Here is a 17,531-nt window from a genome sequence, read left to right as displayed (position 1 = left end):
CAATCATTTTTTATGTGCTTTCATTTCATTTAACCTCGTGTGATTTCATTTTATTTTATTCAACATTGTCTTTACGTGATTTTATTTTGTTTAACCTCATGTGAGTTCATTTCCTGTCATATTTTTTTTTTACCAGGGAAGTCAGTTAACAACAAATTACTTTTTCATTACAATGAAATACATCCTGTTTTGATTATCTCTCATTCTGATGTTTTGTCTTCTGCCCAGCAGATCAGAATGGGAAACACTGATAGCCAGTACAGCAGCTTTAACGTCCCTGGGAAATCCAAATCCTGCTCTCTAAAGTTCTACTCCGCTAAAGAGGAGGCCCTGTCCCCCCATAGCTGGTGGAGGGGCAGCGAGGGGAGCGGCCAGGGATACAGAACCAGAGGCAAAGGGGGGAGGGTCTGCCTGCCCCAGCACAAGATCACTCACAACCAGCCGTATGGCTCTTCGAAACACTATGAGCACCACATCACTAAGGAGGGAAGGGAACTGGGGGGGCCCCCGGGAGCCAAGCTGAAGCCCATCTCTCCACAGAGGTGTGGCAGAGGGGACAGTTCCCAAGTGACCAGGAAAAATGTCTGTCATACAGGTTACAGTTACCTGGAGAGTAGTGGGGAGAGTGTTAACGGTCTCGAGGCTAATGGACAGCGTACCCCCGAGAGGACTTCTCCGTGTGAGCACAGGGTTCCCCTAGAGAGCCGCAGCAGCCCCAAGGTGCTTCTCTGTAAGGATGGCAGCATGCGTGTTGAGTTCACCAACACCATGCGGATGTCGCTGGAGCCCCAGGATCTGTCAGGCCACAGCCACCCTGTGGTAGCCGCCCCCGAGCCCTCTCTGACTAGGACCAGCAAGGGCAGCTCCCTGAGCTCCGAGGGCTCCTGGTACGACTCTCCCTGGGGGAACCCCACGGAGCTCAATGACAATGTGTTCACCTGTAGTCAGACCGTAGCGGGGGACAACAGCAGCGGCTACACCACCTACTCCTCCACTCGCACCGAGGAGACGGGCTGCGGCTTCAACACCTTCTCGTCCGCCCACACTGAGGACATCTCCCCGGGGTTCAACCCCAGCCTCCTCTTCCAGACTGTGGATGGTAACGGTCAATATACAAGCCGAGGGTTTAACAGCAACGGGTATAACACTTGCTCTTCGGGCCGCACTGAGGACAGTGGCATCGGGGACTCCATGATCCTTCATCCGGAGAAGAGTCCGTTTAGCCTCATGTCCCCTCCTGTGTCCCTGTCGGACCTCTACTCTAACCCCAGCGTGGCGGCTGTGTTCCCCACTGCTCAGTTCCAGGACGTCCCCCAGCAACGGGGGTCGCTCACTTCGTTACTGACCCTGGACGCGGTCATCCAGGAAGAGAGCTCGGGGTTGTACGACCAGCGCTACTCCTCTCACAGTCGCACGCTGCCATGCAGGAGGGTTACTGCCACGGTGTCCACCGAGCCCTCCGCCATCGTGGTCGGTAACAGCAGAAAGGACAACCTGAAGAGCCGCATCAGGCGCCTCGGCGACTGGACGGGAAGTCTGAGCAGGAAGAAAAGAAGACTACAGGTGAGTAAAAAGGGGAAGAAAGAGGGAGGGGAGGAGGGAAGGGTACACCGTGAAGGAGGGAAGACTGGGCATGTAGTGTAGACTCTTTATTATATGACGTGTCCCCAGTTGTCGAAGCGATGCGATAAGACTGCTCGCTGAGTCTGTGTGGTGGTAATCGCATTGTTTAGGTTGTTTGGGTCAACGTGATTGGCTAATGGCCGTTGGCTCTTAAATCCAGTCTGGCGATGCAGATCATTGCAGTGCCACATGAATGTCTCTCTGTCACACGTCATCCTATGGTTCCTGAACACCCTCAGACTTATATCTGACAGACTGGATCCTTGGAGATACTTTTGTAGCTTGTCCTTTAATAAACAACATCAAGCCATTGCGATAAACACTACTATGAAAGGAAAAGGCACCACAAACTAAATTATTCCAACAATAGTTACCCGCTGGAACATTTTCAGAACCTTATATAATTTTGACAGATATTATGTAAGACTATAGTTCAGTCTCCCTAAGACGTTGTGTAGAATTCTATGATATTTACATGGGAAAGATTTCAAAGATCGATGATGTCGGTTCAGAAAGGAAACCTCCCCCGCTCTTTTTGCTGCTGGAGAACATTACATTGGTATTTCATTACTTCCTAAAAGTTCAAACATGGTTACATTTCATTTCAATTGTGGTAACGCTCTCCAACTCGTTTGACGTTGGGGATTTTTTGCGAAAATAGTTCCGAGAACGTTAAGAAATAAATGGGAATTTCAGTTTTATCGAGTACAGGCTTAACTGAATGGACAACAAAGACAGAATGCAATATGGCATTTTTATTAAGCAGATTGGGGTAGGCCTCGCCCCCGGGAAATGCTCCTCCGAACCAGACGGGATGACAGGTAACCCTTTGCTGGGGTAGCTGGCATCGACTAATTCCACGGATAGAAAACAGAAGATCCCGGTTTGAATCTCACTGACGCCGTGCCAGATTTAAAACTATAAATGTGTTTGCATGATTAATACCGAAGCAAATTCATTTCCATGTGTTCTGTGTTTGGAGTTCAAAACAGTTAGCCTAAGCTAGAAGTGTTATTAAAAGTCTTATTGAGGCGTGTTCTTAGCATGTTATTTAATTACCTTCAAATAAACCTGTCATTTCTGTTCTCAGAACGTTAATAAAACCTCCCAGGAAAATGTTCAGGGAACCATAGTAATACGTTCCCGAGACTTCCCTGCAACCCAGAACAGGCAAAATGTTCACTTCCTTTCTTAGAACTTTCCATTTTACCGGACAGGAAACATGTTGTTTTCACTCCCAGAACCAATGGGAAACCGAAACCCACAACTTCCAAGGAACCAAATGTGCTAGCTGGGTAGGCTCCTGCTCCTGTGAGCGATTCCAGCTATAACACAAGCCAAGGCCAGGTCCTAAGAATGTTTGCTCTAGATTGGTCTGTATAATATCCATGTCTTCTGTTACTCGTACCAGCAACATTCCAGGGAATGATTGTATCATATCATGTTAGAGTATCTCACAATACATCTCATATTATGTCCTAATACAAACAGAAAATCATGGCATCCTGTCCAGGAAATGGTCAATCGAGAAATACATGAGAATGTGGCTCGTCTGTGTCCCTGATATTGCCATATTGTTAGACGATCATTCAACTTTTACGGGTCTTTTTAAGGTCTAGCAAGCTATTTATTCATTCTTTCCTCTCCAACCACCCTGCTCTGTCTCTCTCTCCCTAGGAGCCTTACGGTAGTGAGACCAGTGAGGGCTTTAGCAGTGGAGTGGACCATGGGTTAGGTAACTCTAGCTCCCAGTTAACTGGTCCACTGTGGAATCCCCTCCACACCCAGGCCTACACCCACACCCAGGGCCAACAGTGCCACAGTGACGCTCTGCGCCAGAACATCTACGAGAACTTCATGCAGGAGCTGGAGACAGGACGCAACAGTGGGCCGGAGAGGACTGAGCCCTCGGAGGAGGGAGAGGAGGAGGAGATAGGAGGAGGGGGGGGAATAGGAGAGGGAGAGCAGGGGGAGAGCAGTGGCAGTGGCTCCCTGGGTTCCCTGGAGCAGCTGGACCTGCTGTTTGAGAAGGAGCAGGGGGTGGTGCGCAGAGCCGGCTGGCTCTACTTCAAACCCATCCTCACGCTGCACAAGGACAGGAAGCTGGAGCTGGTGGCCCGTAGGAAGTGGAGGCAGTTCTGGGTCACACTTAAAGGTAGGGCTCCCTCCTCCTTCTACCTGCACTCGCTCGAAATAACCTGTGCTACATACAGCCAATTGGGTTTACGTCCCAAATGGCACCCTATTCCCTATATAGTGCACTTCTTTTGACCAGAACCCTAGAGCACTATAAAGGGAATAGGGTGCCATTTGGGATGCCTCTTAGGTCCCCCTTGGGAAAGAAGTCTTCTGACCATAATATGACAACCTGGTTAAATAAAGGTTAACAGAACAGCATCTGCTACTACATGTATTTTGTTTTATATACTGTACAGTGCATTCGGAGAGTATTCAGACACCTTGACTTTTTCCACATTTTGTTACGTTACAGATTTACGTTACAGATTTAAAAACGGGTGTTTAGACATTTTTGAAAGTTTCGTACAAATCAGAAACATCACATTGGCATAAGTATTCAGACCCTTTACTCAGTACTTTGTTGAAGCACCTTTGGCAGCAATTACAGCCTCAAGTCTTCTTGGGTATGACGCTACAAACTTGGCACACCTGTATTTGGGGAGTTTCTCCCATTCTTTTCTGCAGATCCTCTCAAGCTCTGTCAGGTTGGATGGGGAGCGTCGTTGCACAGCTATTTTCAGGTCTCTCCAGAGATGTTCAATCAGGTTGAGCCACTCTAGGACATTCAGAGGCTTGTCCCGAAGCCACTTCGGGGTTGTCTTGGCCATGTGCTTAGGGTCGTTGTCCTGTTGGAAGGTGAACCTTCACCCCAGTCTGAGCTCCTGAGTGCTCTGGGGCAGGTTTTCATCAAGGATCTCTCTCTACTTTGCTCTGTTCATCTTTCCCTCAATCCTGACTACTCTCCCAGTCCCTGCCGCTGAAAAACATCCCCACAGCATGATGCTGCCACCACCATGCTTCACCATAGGTATGGTGCCAGGTTTCCTCCAGATGTGACGCTTGGAACAGGCCGAAGAGTTCAATCTTGGTTTAATCAGACCAGAGAATCTTGTTTCTCATGGTCTGAGAGTCCTTTAGATGCCTTTTTGCAAACTCCAAGTGGGCTGTCATGTGCCTTTTACTGAGGAGTGACTTCCGCCTGGCCACTCTAACATAAAGGCCTGATTGGTAGAGTGCTGCAGAGAGGGTTGTCCTACTGGAAGGTTCTTCCATCTCTACAGAGGAATTCTGGAGCTCTGTCAGAGGGACCATCGGGTTCTCGGTCACCTCCCTGACCAAGGCCCTTCTCCCCCAATTGCTCAGTTTGGCTGGGGGGCCAGCTCTAGGAAAGGTCTTTGTGGTTCCAAAACACTTCTATCATTTAAGAATGATTGAGGCCACTGTCGTCTTGGGGACCTTCAATGCTGCAGATATTTTTTGGTATCCTGCATCGATGCAATCCTGTCTGAGCTTTACGGACAATTCCTTCGACCCCATGACTTGGTTTTTGCCGACATGCACTGACAACTGTGGGACCTTACATAGACAGGTGTGTGCCTTTCCAAATCATGTCCGATCAATTGAATTTACCACAAGTGGACTCCAATCAAGTTGTAGAAACATCTCAAGGATGATCAATGGAAACAGGATACACCTGAGCTCAATTTAGAGTCTCATGGCAAAGGGTCTGAATACTTATGTAAATAAGTTATTTTTGTTGTATGTTTTTTACACGTCCTGAAATGTCAAAATACCTGTTTTCCCTTTGTCATTATGGTGTATTGTGTGTAGATTTTTGAGAATGTTTTTTTTTTTCATTTTAGAATAATGCTGTAATGTAAAACAATTGGGAAAAAGACAAGGGGTCTGAATACTTTCCCGAATGCACTGTATGTTCTGTAGGTATTCCCCTTGACATTGGGTCATTGTCTCACAATATGGTTCTAGAGCGGTGTCTTAGCTAAAGCCTCCTCTCCTCCCTGGTGCATACAGGGTGTACCCTCCTGTTCTATGAGACCTATGGGAAAAGCAGCTGTCCCGAGCAGGAGCTGTCCCCGCGCTACGCCCTGCTGGCCGAGGACAGCATTGTCCAGGCCGTCCCCGAACACCCCAAGAAGGAGAACGTCTTCTGTCTGAGCAACGCCTACGGAGATGTCTATCTGTTCCAGGTACGTTCTAACCTAGGCTCGCTCACCAGGACTCTCAAGCCCGGAAGTACCTGTATGTGCCTGTGGAATAGACTGAGGCCGAGGTCAGTTCTACACAGACCGTTGTGCCGTCAACGGAGGCACTCGTCAGGGAGGTCCTCATTCACTATTGTCGTTTGAGATCTGCAGTACGCCGTCATTTTTCATGCATTCTTTACAAATCGGACACTGCCGTGCTGTAAGCTTGTCCCTTGTTTTGTTTTGTAGGTGGATCTCTTTTTCTTTGCGCACAGTGTGAATGAGTAAGAAGGAACATTTTAGGGTTTTCTGCTGTATGCCCCTGCTCCTGCCTCATGGACCCCTTGTGATGGAGTTGTGTTTTTTCAACTCAGTCTGTTGCAATTCTTTTTCAGAAGGGTTATATATTTGAACAACTCCATATGCTATGGGACTGGGCTGAACGTCTGCTTTTTAGGATGGAATGTGCCGCTGTTCTGGTTGGTAATGACTATATTGGTGTTGGTTATGTTCTGTCTGGATGCACTGTCGGCTTTAGAGCTCCATTGTCATACGTTCTATAAAGGGGTCAAATGGTATGGTTGGGAAAAGCATCCCTACTGGCTGGTCTGAGTAGACTAGTCGTGTATATGTGCGCCCTAAATGGCATCCTATTCCCTACATAGTGCCCTATGGGCCCTGGTCAAAAGTTGTGTACTGTGTAGAGAATAGGGTTCCATTTGGCATGCATCCTGTGTTTCTGTTTGGCAGTAGGGTTGTTGTCCTCTTTTTCCACATTTTGAGAGGGAAAGTGTTGTCTCTCTTTAATGTTCTCCGCACTCAGTTTTACAATCGTTGAAAACACCTTCCTCCCAGAGAGTAATGTTCATTTGATTCATTCACCAAGTGTTTACTAGACACACAAATCACACTGCAGGGCTGTATCTACCCAACGCACCATGGCAACGAGGGGGAAACTGAGGGAAGTGAAACTTCTTAGCGTAGTCACGAACATGTAAACGGGCTTTTGTCTGGCACTTAAGGATCCCTGGCGTCTGGGAAGAGAGAAAGAAAGACGGGAAATGAGAGCCATGTTCTCCTGCCCTTCCCCTGGCCTGGCACTGTGTCACCTGGCCCCATGTCCCCCCGACCCAACCGTGGCACTGTGTCATCTAGCCCTGTTCCTCCCCGCAGGCTGCCAATCAAACAGACCTGGAGAACTGGGTGACGGCCATCCACTCTGCCAGCGCCTCTCTGCTGGCTAAGAGACAGGGGAAGGAGGACACGGTGCGGTTACTGAGGAGCCAGACACGCGTCCTGCTGCAGAAGATAGACATGGACAGCAAGATGAAGAAGATGGCTGAGCTGCAGCTGTCTGTCATCAGTGACCAAAGGAACAGGAAGGCCATCGAGAGCCAGGTGAGGCACTGAGATGGTCTAGTGGCTGTGTGTGTGTGTTTGTGTGTAACTATCCTTGTGGACACCAAAAGTCCTCACAAGGATAGTAAAATGAGAAAAATTCAGATAAATATATTTTAGGCTTAGGGGTTAGGTTTAGTGTTACAATTAGGGCTCGCGTTAGAATTAAGGTTATGGTTAGGCCAATTTAACAAACTGCTTGTTTGACTGGCTCAGTCTTAGGGTGGCCCTTGATCTGAAGACCACGGTCATTTTACCGAACGAGCACGAAGGGCACATGCACAAGGCCGCCGACCTCTAGGGGGCCCCCAACCAATTTTTTGAGGGGGAGTTGTGGGCCCCATGGTGGTCAGGGAGTTGTGGACCCCCATATGATAGCAAAATGTGTAGAATTGTAGGAAATTAGCTTTATAACTGCACAACTTTCTCTCAGTTTCATGGCAAAATGTGAACAATAGCTATGAAACAGCACATTTTCTCTCTGACCCATGGCAAAATGTGAACAATAGCTATGAAACAGCACATTTTCTCTCTGACCTATGGCAACAAGTGTAGAATAGCAGGAAATTAGCTTTAAAACTGCAACATTTTCCTCATAGCCTCATGACAAATGTGTAGAAAAGCATTATAAAACTGTACATTTTTTCTACAGATATTTATTTTAAAAAAATACATTTTGGGGGCGCCCAAAATGCAGTAGTCTGGCCCTCACACGCAAGTACACACACACACACACACACACACACACACACACACACACACACACACACACACACACACACACACACACACACACACACACACACACACACACACACACACACACACACACACACACACACACACACACACACACAGATCAAAATCAAATTTATATTGCTATGCTTGTGGTGACCAAATAATTGATTCCCATCCAAAAACCTATTTTCCCTAACCCCTAACCCTAAATCTACCCCTAACCTTAACCCTTTAACCTATTAGGTCATTAGTGTCTCAGCTCCAATGCAAACTAGACCATTCTATTCCTGTAGAACCATACATAATTTAACACCTGCATGACATCTTCTTGTTTCTGTCCATACTCTGCGAGTTACAACCTCCATGTAATGGCAAAAATCATTACGATATAACAACCTTCCTTGTGGTTGTGGAACATATTGACATGAGCGTATATGTGTTGGCAGCAGCATTTGGTGAAACGGGAGTTTTAATCTTTCCGACCCAAGTTCCCTGCCACCATGACATTTTTATTCCAGATGTTCTCAGTCTAATAGACTAGTACCATCAACACATTCTATCCACTCCTCATTGAAGTCTGTTGTAATGGGAAACCCAGATGAGGGGGACATTTTATAGCGTAACAAACCAAATGCTGATGTGTTTACAGACAGCAGTGTTTCCCGGTAGCAGCATTAGGGGTAGTTAGGTGTCCTTTCTTCTTAATGGCAGGCCAGGAGGAGGGGGGTCATCATGCCCAGTTTGTGAGGTAATCAGATGAGAGAGGGGGGGGGGGTCAAACCCCCAGAGCCTCTACTGAGCTCTACAGCAGCTGGTCTCATCTCATCTCCAGGCCCACCGGCCACTTTGATGTCTGACGGTCGGTCTCTCTGAAAGTGATACTAGCTCTCTCTCTGCCATTTGAAGTGAACCTCTTAAACCTCCTCTCTAGATTTAAATCCTCATCTCACAAACAACGACACCGTTATAACACATTCACCCTCTGTGAAGGAGAACGAGAATGGGGGATTGAGAGAAGAGAGGGAGAATGAGAGCGAGAGAGAGAGAGATGAGGGTGATTAGATGTGATTATGTCACTCCAATTAGACATGTGGCTCGTTCTGTAGTTGGAGACGCCCTTCTGAATGAGAGGGTGGGGGGCCATTCTGTCACCCTCACATACAGGTGCTCTCGTATGGTCACATCACCAAAAATGTGTGAATGAAGGCGTTAACGTGGCAAACTGTGTCAAACTTGGCCAAACTCTACATGGCTCTGGCTGTGACTGTGAGTCTGTTCCTGCCCCGCCTGGTCTCTCTTTGTCAATGAGAGGGTGGAGAGGCCATTCTGTCACCTTGAAGGGGACTGTAACCCTATGTACTGTGGTGTAACCCTGGGTGCCTGTCCTGTCTGTTTCTCCCCAGATCCAGCAGTGGGAGCAGAACCTGGAGAAGTTCCACATGGATCTGTTCCGGATGCGCTGCTACCTGGCCAGCCTGCAGGGCGGTGAGCTCCCTAACCCCAAGAGTCTCCTGGCCGTGGCAGGACGCCCCTCTAAGACCGCTCTGGGACGCCTGGGGATCTTCTCTGTCTCCTCCTTTCATGCCCTGGTGAGGCCTGGTCTCCCTAAGGCTTTACATCCATATCCACCCTCAGCTTGGGACATTGGATTTCACACATTCTCTGGAACAGTTCCATTGATAACACCTTTATTTATCCCCTTAGGTGCAATTAAGCAATGTTATTGAATGCCATCTATGTTTACTATGATCAGAAAACATCAGCGTCCTCTCTGGTCAGATTTGTAATACAGAGTCTTGGGCTCTTTAGAGTCGCTAACCACAGAAGGGATGTCTTCAATGTCTGTTCTCAGATCTGCACCCGTGACGAGGCGACCCTGCGGAGACGTTGCCGATCTTTTTCCAGAGGGGCTCGGAGTAAGAGAGGCCTCTTCTCCTCCCTCAAGGGCCTGGACAGCTTGACCAAACGCAGCAAGGAGAAGAGGGAGTCCGTGTCCCAGGTACTGTATAACCTCCCTAGAGCCTCCTTTACATCCTTCCTACAACCTTCCCACAACCGCCCTACAACTGCCCTACAAACTCCCTATAACAACCGCCCTACAACCTTTCTACAACCTCCATACAACCACCCTCCATACAACCACCCCCCTTAGTTAGGTGAACTGCACCATCAACTGGGAAAAGATCTGTGCAGGTTCTCCCGTTTGCCTTTTGCCTGTTCTCCTTTTAAACAATCCTTTACAAGGGACCTCTTGGCTCCCAACACAATGGCACGTTTCTGGAGCCCTTCTGTTTTAAACGGAGAGCATGTTTGATAAATCCACCAGAGAAAAAGAAGCGGGTTGGTTCCTGGAATGCTTTTTAAGCACCGTCTGACTCCTCACGAGCCGGGACCCATAAATTAAGCAGACGGAGGGAGTTGAACTGACTACATTTTCCAGCGGGAGGGAGTCAGGGGGTTGCTCGTCGCAAAACTATCCTTCCTGTACGTCGTTTGGGAACATTCCAAATAGAGGTGATGAGTGAGGCAGATGATTTGTTTTCAGAGCTAGCAATCTGCACAAATTCTCATCAGTCATTGAAGTCAAGTCAGTCTCTCTAACAGTCCCAGCCCCTAGTCCCAGTTCTGTACCATCCACTGGCCCTGTCTTAGTCCCTACCCCTACCCCTGTCCCAGAGCTAGCCCCAGACCCAACCCCTATCCCAGCCCAAGCCCCACCCGCCCTGGCTCTGGCCCTGTCTCTGTTGATAAACAGTTGATAAACAGCACTCAGAGAGCAGTCTATTTTGGGATGTTGATAGGATCATTTATCCCTAGGTCTTCAGCGAAGGACAAACCACACTGGGCCCCTCTGCTCTCCCGTCATTGTTTAGTTCTGTCCAGTGTGACATTGCATTAGGCAGACTGGCTGTATTGTATAATGGGATGGATAATAAGATAGACATGGTCAACACATGCTCTGTGTTGACATTCCGAAAGATACATCGCACAGTCGTAGTCACAGGCATGCCTGGCGTCTGTGTACTCACGTGGCGCATCCATATGCTTAACGGCATACGTTGGTAACGCCCAGTGGTGTCTGGGTAATAACCTGATCCACCGCTGTAACACCACACATGCACCATGCTTATACATATTATGTCTCATGTGAACCATCGCTGTCTAATACGTCGTGAGGGAGTGTGTTCCACCATTGGGGAGCCAGAGCAGCGAACAGTTTTGACTGGGCTGAGCGGGAACTGTACTTCCCTACCACTGAGGAAGTACAGTTCCCGCTCAGCCCAGTCAAAACTGTTCGCTGCTCTGGCTCCCCAATGGTGGAACACACTCCCTCACGACGCCAGGACAGCGGAGTCAATCACCACCTTCCGGAGACACCTGAAACCCCACCTCTTTAAGGAATACCTAGGATAGGATAAAGTAATCCTTCTCACCCCCCCTTAAAAGATTTAGATGCACTATTGTAAAGTGGCTGTTCCACTGGATGTCATAAGGTGAATGCACCAATTTGTAAGTCGCTCTGGATAAGAGCGTTTGCTAAATGACTTAAATGTAATGTAAATGTAATACAATACACACATATACGATGACGGTCCATAGATCTCTGTACACAGGTCAAATGTTGTGCCCAAATACATGATTCCCTCCTTACTCACGGGGCGGACAGGGAGAGATTTCCGAGCAGTGAAGTTCTTTGTTATGAGCCTGAGTCAGAGAAAGTCTAATCTCCCTATAGAGAGGCCAGCTCGACCACTCAATGGAACCGAGATGGAACAGACATTACTGGAAGCCACATGTGGTTAATTGTTGCAAGCTGCAGCATGCCAGCAGCGACAAGCAGATGGTCTGTGTAAACCGCCGCGCTGTCCACTAAACGTCCTACAGCCCCACATTTACTGAAGTGACTCTACTCTTACCCCCTTCTCCGCCAGCCCAGCAATGTATTTTTATTGTAGGGTGATTGGGGGGGGGCTTGTCACTTTAAGAGCCCTATTACTGCTTCCAGAGAGCTGTGATGTCAAGGTGAGGAGTCAGTCAGTCAGTCAATCAGTGAGTGTTACTCAACCCCCTCTTCTGGAAACAGAATAGGTAAAGATGAAAAATGACTCAAATCATGCAACTATGCAGCACTCAAGCATTTTGTGTGCATTTTGAGTTGGTTGTTGTTAAGTTCCAGTAAGCTGTTGGCATTTGTTGACATAGGCATGACCCCTTGTCTCTGTGGTGGTCCTGCCTGCCACTGGTGGTGGGCTGAGGGCGGTGGTATTGGTAGCGGTATCTCTGCTGAGGGCAGACTGGTATCTGGGTGGAGAGGAGACAGTCTCCATCCCCGCCAGCCTGATGAGAGCCGTTCCATCTGCCTCACTGCCAGACCTGTAATTTCAGCATCACCAAACCCCTTATTTCTTCCCATGGATCCTCCAAGTCTTATTTCGGCCTCAATCTGGATCAGAATAGTATCAAAGCCTTTGGTTTTAGATAGATAGTTTTTAATTAAATGTATTACGTTGTAAATATAGACTGAGTTAGTTCTTTTTAGTGTGCATTTTTCTCCTGAGTCACTGAGTAGGCTTAATGTGCATGTGCTTTTTTTTCCATGTTCCAGGTTTTTGAAGGACAAAGTATTGGAGTGCCTGCTGGGCATATCCCCAACCACTGCAGCTCAGAGGTACAGTAAGCACTTTGTCTGGATTTTTCCCCCAACATGTTACCTCATAATTTCCTGCAACCAGTGGAAATATGGCTAATTTATCATAATTCACCAGGTAACTTGCATTAAAATATTCTATTCAATAATAACTTTAAGTTGTCATTGATACATTTGTCAGCAGGGTTGGGTAGTAACCGATTACATGTAATCTGATTACAAAAAAAATACCTTTAGTCAGTTGTTACCAGTGAAAATATTGTAATCAGATTACAGATACTTTTGAAAAACTAGATGATTACTTCTTGGATTACTTTTAAATTCAGAAAGGATGATTGCGAGAGACAAAAATACATTGTGACACCTTTCTGTTTTCTCAATGACATTCAACTCCGCATTGAAAAAAGGCACAAGTTTCAGTTTGTTCCACCTGAGCGAGTCTGACTACAAGTCAGAGACCAGTATGGCACACCAAATACGTTTGTGGGATCCTTTAAGTCCTCTTCTAATGTCTCTTAAGGGGGAAGTAATCCAAAATTAACTGAAAGTAATTAGGTAATGTTACTGAGTTTTGGTAATCTAAAAAGTTACGTTACTGATTACAATTTGACAGGTAACTAGTAACTGTAACGGATTACATTTAGAAAGTAACCTACCCAACCCTGTTTGTCAGGCCTCGTCAAACTTTTCCTCTTTGTTGATGTCTCCTAAAACTGCCCCTAAATTTGCACTAGAACCAGGTGCTAGGGCGGGATGCATCCAAAATGGCACCCTATTCCCTATAGCGTGCACTACTTTTGAGGGCCCATAGTGACCAGAGCACTATATAGGGAATATATAGGGAATAGGGTGCCATTCGGTACGTACTCGAGGAGTATCGTAGTCGATCAATCTCAGCCTCAGACTAATCCTTTTATAGGGGAGAATGAGGGTGGGGGGGATGGAGGTGGGGGTATTTCTATTCACACAGGGTCGGGGCTAGCACAGCTGTCTCAACAGCATGCTGATCTGATGACACTGCTCCATGCAAACAAGCAGGCGTGAGGCGGCTGAGTTCGAGGGTCCGGGGGCTGGGGAGGGTTAGGCCTGACGGAGGGTCTTTATTCTCCCAGAATTCTATTGTCAACCGGTGTTAATCCCTCTGTACGGCCAGTGAATGGGGACACCTATCAGTGAATGGGGACACCTATCCGTGAATGGGAGACACCACCCGACCTCCCCTTTCACAGACCTGTTGCTATGCACTTTCACTGTCTTTTGACTTCAGTTCAATAGACCCGTACGTCAGCTGAGATTGGGGGTTTTGTGGTGTTTTAATTAAACATCTTTGACTGATAGATTTTTAACAGATGTAATGAAAGATGTCGTTTTTTGTCATAGTGTATAAACATTTGCATCATTGGGGGCAGACGTCCCAGAAAACACAACTTTTCACAAACATTGCCGAGAGAGATGTTAAATTCTTGACATAATTATTTAACCTGTTTAATATAAGAACGTATTTTCAGTTAAGAAACCGGAATAAATTATTAATAAATTATTCTCCATCTTTGTCTAACAGAGATTGGACGCTCTTGCCAAAATGCAGTTGATAGCACCACCTGAAGGCAACCCTTGGTACAGCAGTTTGGAAACTCCCGTTTGTGTGAATATGCCTGACAGCCAAAGCATTACTCTGCACATCAAACCCGATTTCCTCGTATCGGACTTGCTATCTTTGGCCTGTAAGGTAAGCATACTGCATCTATCGCCTAATTATTCATACATTTCAACACTCTCTCCTAACTCATAACTCCCATGTCAGCATTTTGCCGTGAATTCTCCAGTGACTGATATGGTTGTTAAAGGCAAAGAGGAAATGATAGGAGGAGATTGCTGTAGGGGTGGTACAGAACAGATACTAGTTTAATTGCTCTTGATACCTCAATAATTCATGCTTTCCCTCCGTAGAAAGTTCTCTCACGGCATCCTTTTAGCTGATCGGGAACAGGGTCAGTCGAGGTATAGCTAGTTACCGTAGCTGAAGGCACTCAAGATATCTGACACACTGAGGCTAAATGGCACCGTATTCCCTATATAGTGCACTACTTTTGACCAGAGGTCTAAGGGTCCTAGTCAGGCTTTGGTCAAAAGTAGTGCACTAAGTAGGGAATAAGGTGGCATTTGGGATGTAACCTCAGTGTGTCCTGGTCAAAAGTAGTTTTCTACATAGGAAATAGGGAGACATTTGGGACGAACATGGACTTATCCTCTTAGATATTGTTCTAGGAGCGTCACCTGGACCCGAGCCAGCACTGCCTGCGTGTGAGGAGACTGGTGGGTCAGGACACGGAGACCTTCTCCCCAGCGCCCACAGACCCACTACGAGACCTGGTGAGGCACCGGCCGTATAGTAACTATGGGAAAACGCAGGATCCAATCACTGATACAAGCATTCATTCATTGATTTAGTCACTCATTGTATTATCTCTGAGTCGATACTGAGTCAACTTGCTACATTTCAAGATTCCACCATAATCCACCCATGATTTGAATATAGTTTCAGTGATATCTGGCCTCTTTAGTAAGTACATTGAGGTATGTGATGAGTACTTTTTCAATCTTCTATGTGCTTTTTCTGAACAGGTGTATGAAGAGCTTGAGGTCTTCCCACTCAATGTTTTCACCATACAACTGTCCCGCCCTGACACAGCAGTAGACTTTGGTGAGTAGGGATCGTGTGTGTGTGTGTGTGTGTGTGTGTGTGTGTGTGTGTGTGTGTGTGTGTGTGTGTGTGTGTGTGTGTTTGCAGGAAAGAGCCCATTTGCTCTTGGGTTGTGTTATTACAGTATAATATCATGTATTACTCTGTGTTAACCTCTGATCTCTATCGCCTATAGGCTTTGCTGTGACAGGCCATGTAGACGGAGCCAGGAAGAGCCATGTCTACTTGAGTGAGGTCAACCCAGGGGGACTGGCTTTCACTGAAGGTACCTCAACTCATCTTTCGAATACATTTGACATATCTACTTTGTATCAGAGACAGAAAAATAAAGTATTGATACATTTTCCTTAAGAGTACATACAGTAGTGGTATGCCGGGTTACTGGACTAGTGGTAGTGTTGCCACACCCGGACCACACATTTCCCCCTGGAGAAAGCGGTTCAATCCCTTGTTCCGGCATCTCACTTTCTATGCTCTATCCATCCCATCTGTCTCCCCATCCCATACATCATCTATAAAAACGTACAGAAGGACATGGAGTCCCATTCTAATATAGAAAGAGGCCATAGTGGTCAACACTTTGAGGAGATAACTGTCCGATTGGTTGATGTCTCCTTGTCCTTCCCTCAGGTCTGAGAGCGGGGGATGAGATCTTGGTTGTGAATGGGACCAGTGTGTCCCATCTGGACCTGGGGCTGATACACCTGATGTTCAACCACCAGATCCTCCACCTACTGCTCAGACGAGAGGAGCAAGTCCCTGGCGACCACACCTCTGTCTGGCCAGACTGTGACCCCTGGCAGCCAGGACCACCACCACCACCCAGCCACGGTGTCTGGCCTATAGGTAGAGACTACAACTTTGTATTTTCACCTTGTCTTGATACAGGCTACTTCCCAAAGGGCACACTCTTCCCTTTATAGTGCACTACTTTTGACTAGGGCCCATAGACCTCTGGTCAATTATAGTGCACTACATAGAGAATAAGATACCATCCCTTCCCACAGATACAATTCCTTAGACAAAAAAAATATGTTGTGTTTTGGAAATTGCAGGTGTTGTTGAGTTACTACATTATTATTTTTTTTTTACCCTGTTCCTAACTTCGCATTACATTTGGTTTACTATCTGGAGAACATGGTGTTTTCTCACCGGGTATACGTTTGATTTTTCCCCACTAGAGGGCCTCAGGCCAAAGTGTTTTCCAGCCTTTGTATCTTGAAGCACAGAGCCAGTGTGTCTGCCACATCATGTTGAGGGGAATGCCATCCTGCCCAGCCAATGCTGCAGGGTGTTTAGGCCTGGATGGAGACATTAAAATGCCTCATGTTGATTCAATTAAGAAAATGAGAAGAGAGCTGGCATATTTCACTGGGCGGCACAGCAAGGCTATTGTTTGGAATGGCCACATGCTATTTATAACACCATGGGAGGACAATCATCATTGTCTTGATTACATTACGCAATATTGATTTAATGATGTGTTTATGTGTGCAGTGTAAGGGTGTGTGCGTGTTTTTACTTTAAAAAGCATGATACTGTTATTCCTGTTGGTGTGATGCCAAGTAAGCTGTGCAAGACCCCGGGGAGAGGAGGAGTGCGGCATAATGAATTGCTCCTGCCTGCTGGGCTTGTAGTGAAGCCAGATACATGCTGGTTGACACCAGTCAGGTGGATTTAACCAGTAAAACTGCCTCCAGTGGTCTAACCAGGAATTCTCTCTCAGCACCTGTAGATATGTGTGTGTGTGTGTGTGTGTGTGTGTGTGTGTGTGTGTGTGTGTGTGTGTGTGTGTGTGTGTGTGTGTGTGTGTGTGTGTGTGTGTGTGTGTGTGTGTGTGTGTGTGTGTGTGTGTGTGTGTGTGGTCCATCTATTTAATCATACTGGCCTGTCTGCTTCTCTCTCAGATATGCCACCGCCCCAGGAGCTTCTAGAGAGCTCCGTAGCTCTTCCCTTTGGGGAGGTGTCACAACAACCACGACCTGCAGATGAGATGGAGCAGCTCGGCCAGGTGAGATGGAGGGCTCTATTTTCGATTGGCATTAAGCCAGCGCAATTATTAAATGCTTGTTAGTAAATTCGACCGGCGCTCTGCCATTTTTAAACACATCCACCGGGATTGGTAATTTACCTGTCTTGTATGATCTAATTTGCGCTGAGGTGGAAGGGGTGGCAATATCTGAGGTGTGTCCTTAAA

General features: G+C 47.0%; 1 protein-coding gene across 2 annotated transcripts in view; it reads left to right on the top strand.

Moving 5' to 3' along the window:
- The window catches only part of LOC118386568 (rho guanine nucleotide exchange factor TIAM2), a 37,094-nt gene that overhangs the window by 9,745 nt on the left and 9,818 nt on the right, over nucleotides 1-17,531 (top strand). For both annotated transcript variants that reach the window (XM_052523367.1, XM_052523366.1), the window contains 13 exons: nucleotides 232-1,563; nucleotides 3,301-3,778; nucleotides 5,674-5,849; nucleotides 7,020-7,244; nucleotides 9,386-9,571; nucleotides 9,835-9,981; nucleotides 12,589-12,651; nucleotides 14,192-14,359; nucleotides 14,899-15,003; nucleotides 15,256-15,334; nucleotides 15,510-15,599; nucleotides 15,965-16,180; nucleotides 17,242-17,345. In XM_052523367.1, coding sequence (XP_052379327.1) covers nucleotides 238-1,563; nucleotides 3,301-3,778; nucleotides 5,674-5,849; nucleotides 7,020-7,244; nucleotides 9,386-9,571; nucleotides 9,835-9,981; nucleotides 12,589-12,651; nucleotides 14,192-14,359; nucleotides 14,899-15,003; nucleotides 15,256-15,334; nucleotides 15,510-15,599; nucleotides 15,965-16,180; nucleotides 17,242-17,345 — 3,363 coding nt within the window. In that variant the 5' untranslated portion in view covers nucleotides 232-237. The remainder of the gene's footprint in view (nucleotides 1-231; nucleotides 1,564-3,300; nucleotides 3,779-5,673; nucleotides 5,850-7,019; nucleotides 7,245-9,385; nucleotides 9,572-9,834; nucleotides 9,982-12,588; nucleotides 12,652-14,191; nucleotides 14,360-14,898; nucleotides 15,004-15,255; nucleotides 15,335-15,509; nucleotides 15,600-15,964; nucleotides 16,181-17,241; nucleotides 17,346-17,531) is intronic.

Source organism: Oncorhynchus keta, chromosome 8, assembly GCF_023373465.1.
Source record: "Oncorhynchus keta strain PuntledgeMale-10-30-2019 chromosome 8, Oket_V2, whole genome shotgun sequence".
NCBI lineage: Eukaryota > Metazoa > Chordata > Actinopteri > Salmoniformes > Salmonidae > Oncorhynchus > Oncorhynchus keta.
Note: the sequence above shows the minus strand (reverse complement) of the source record. Positions and strands in the feature narration are given on the sequence as shown.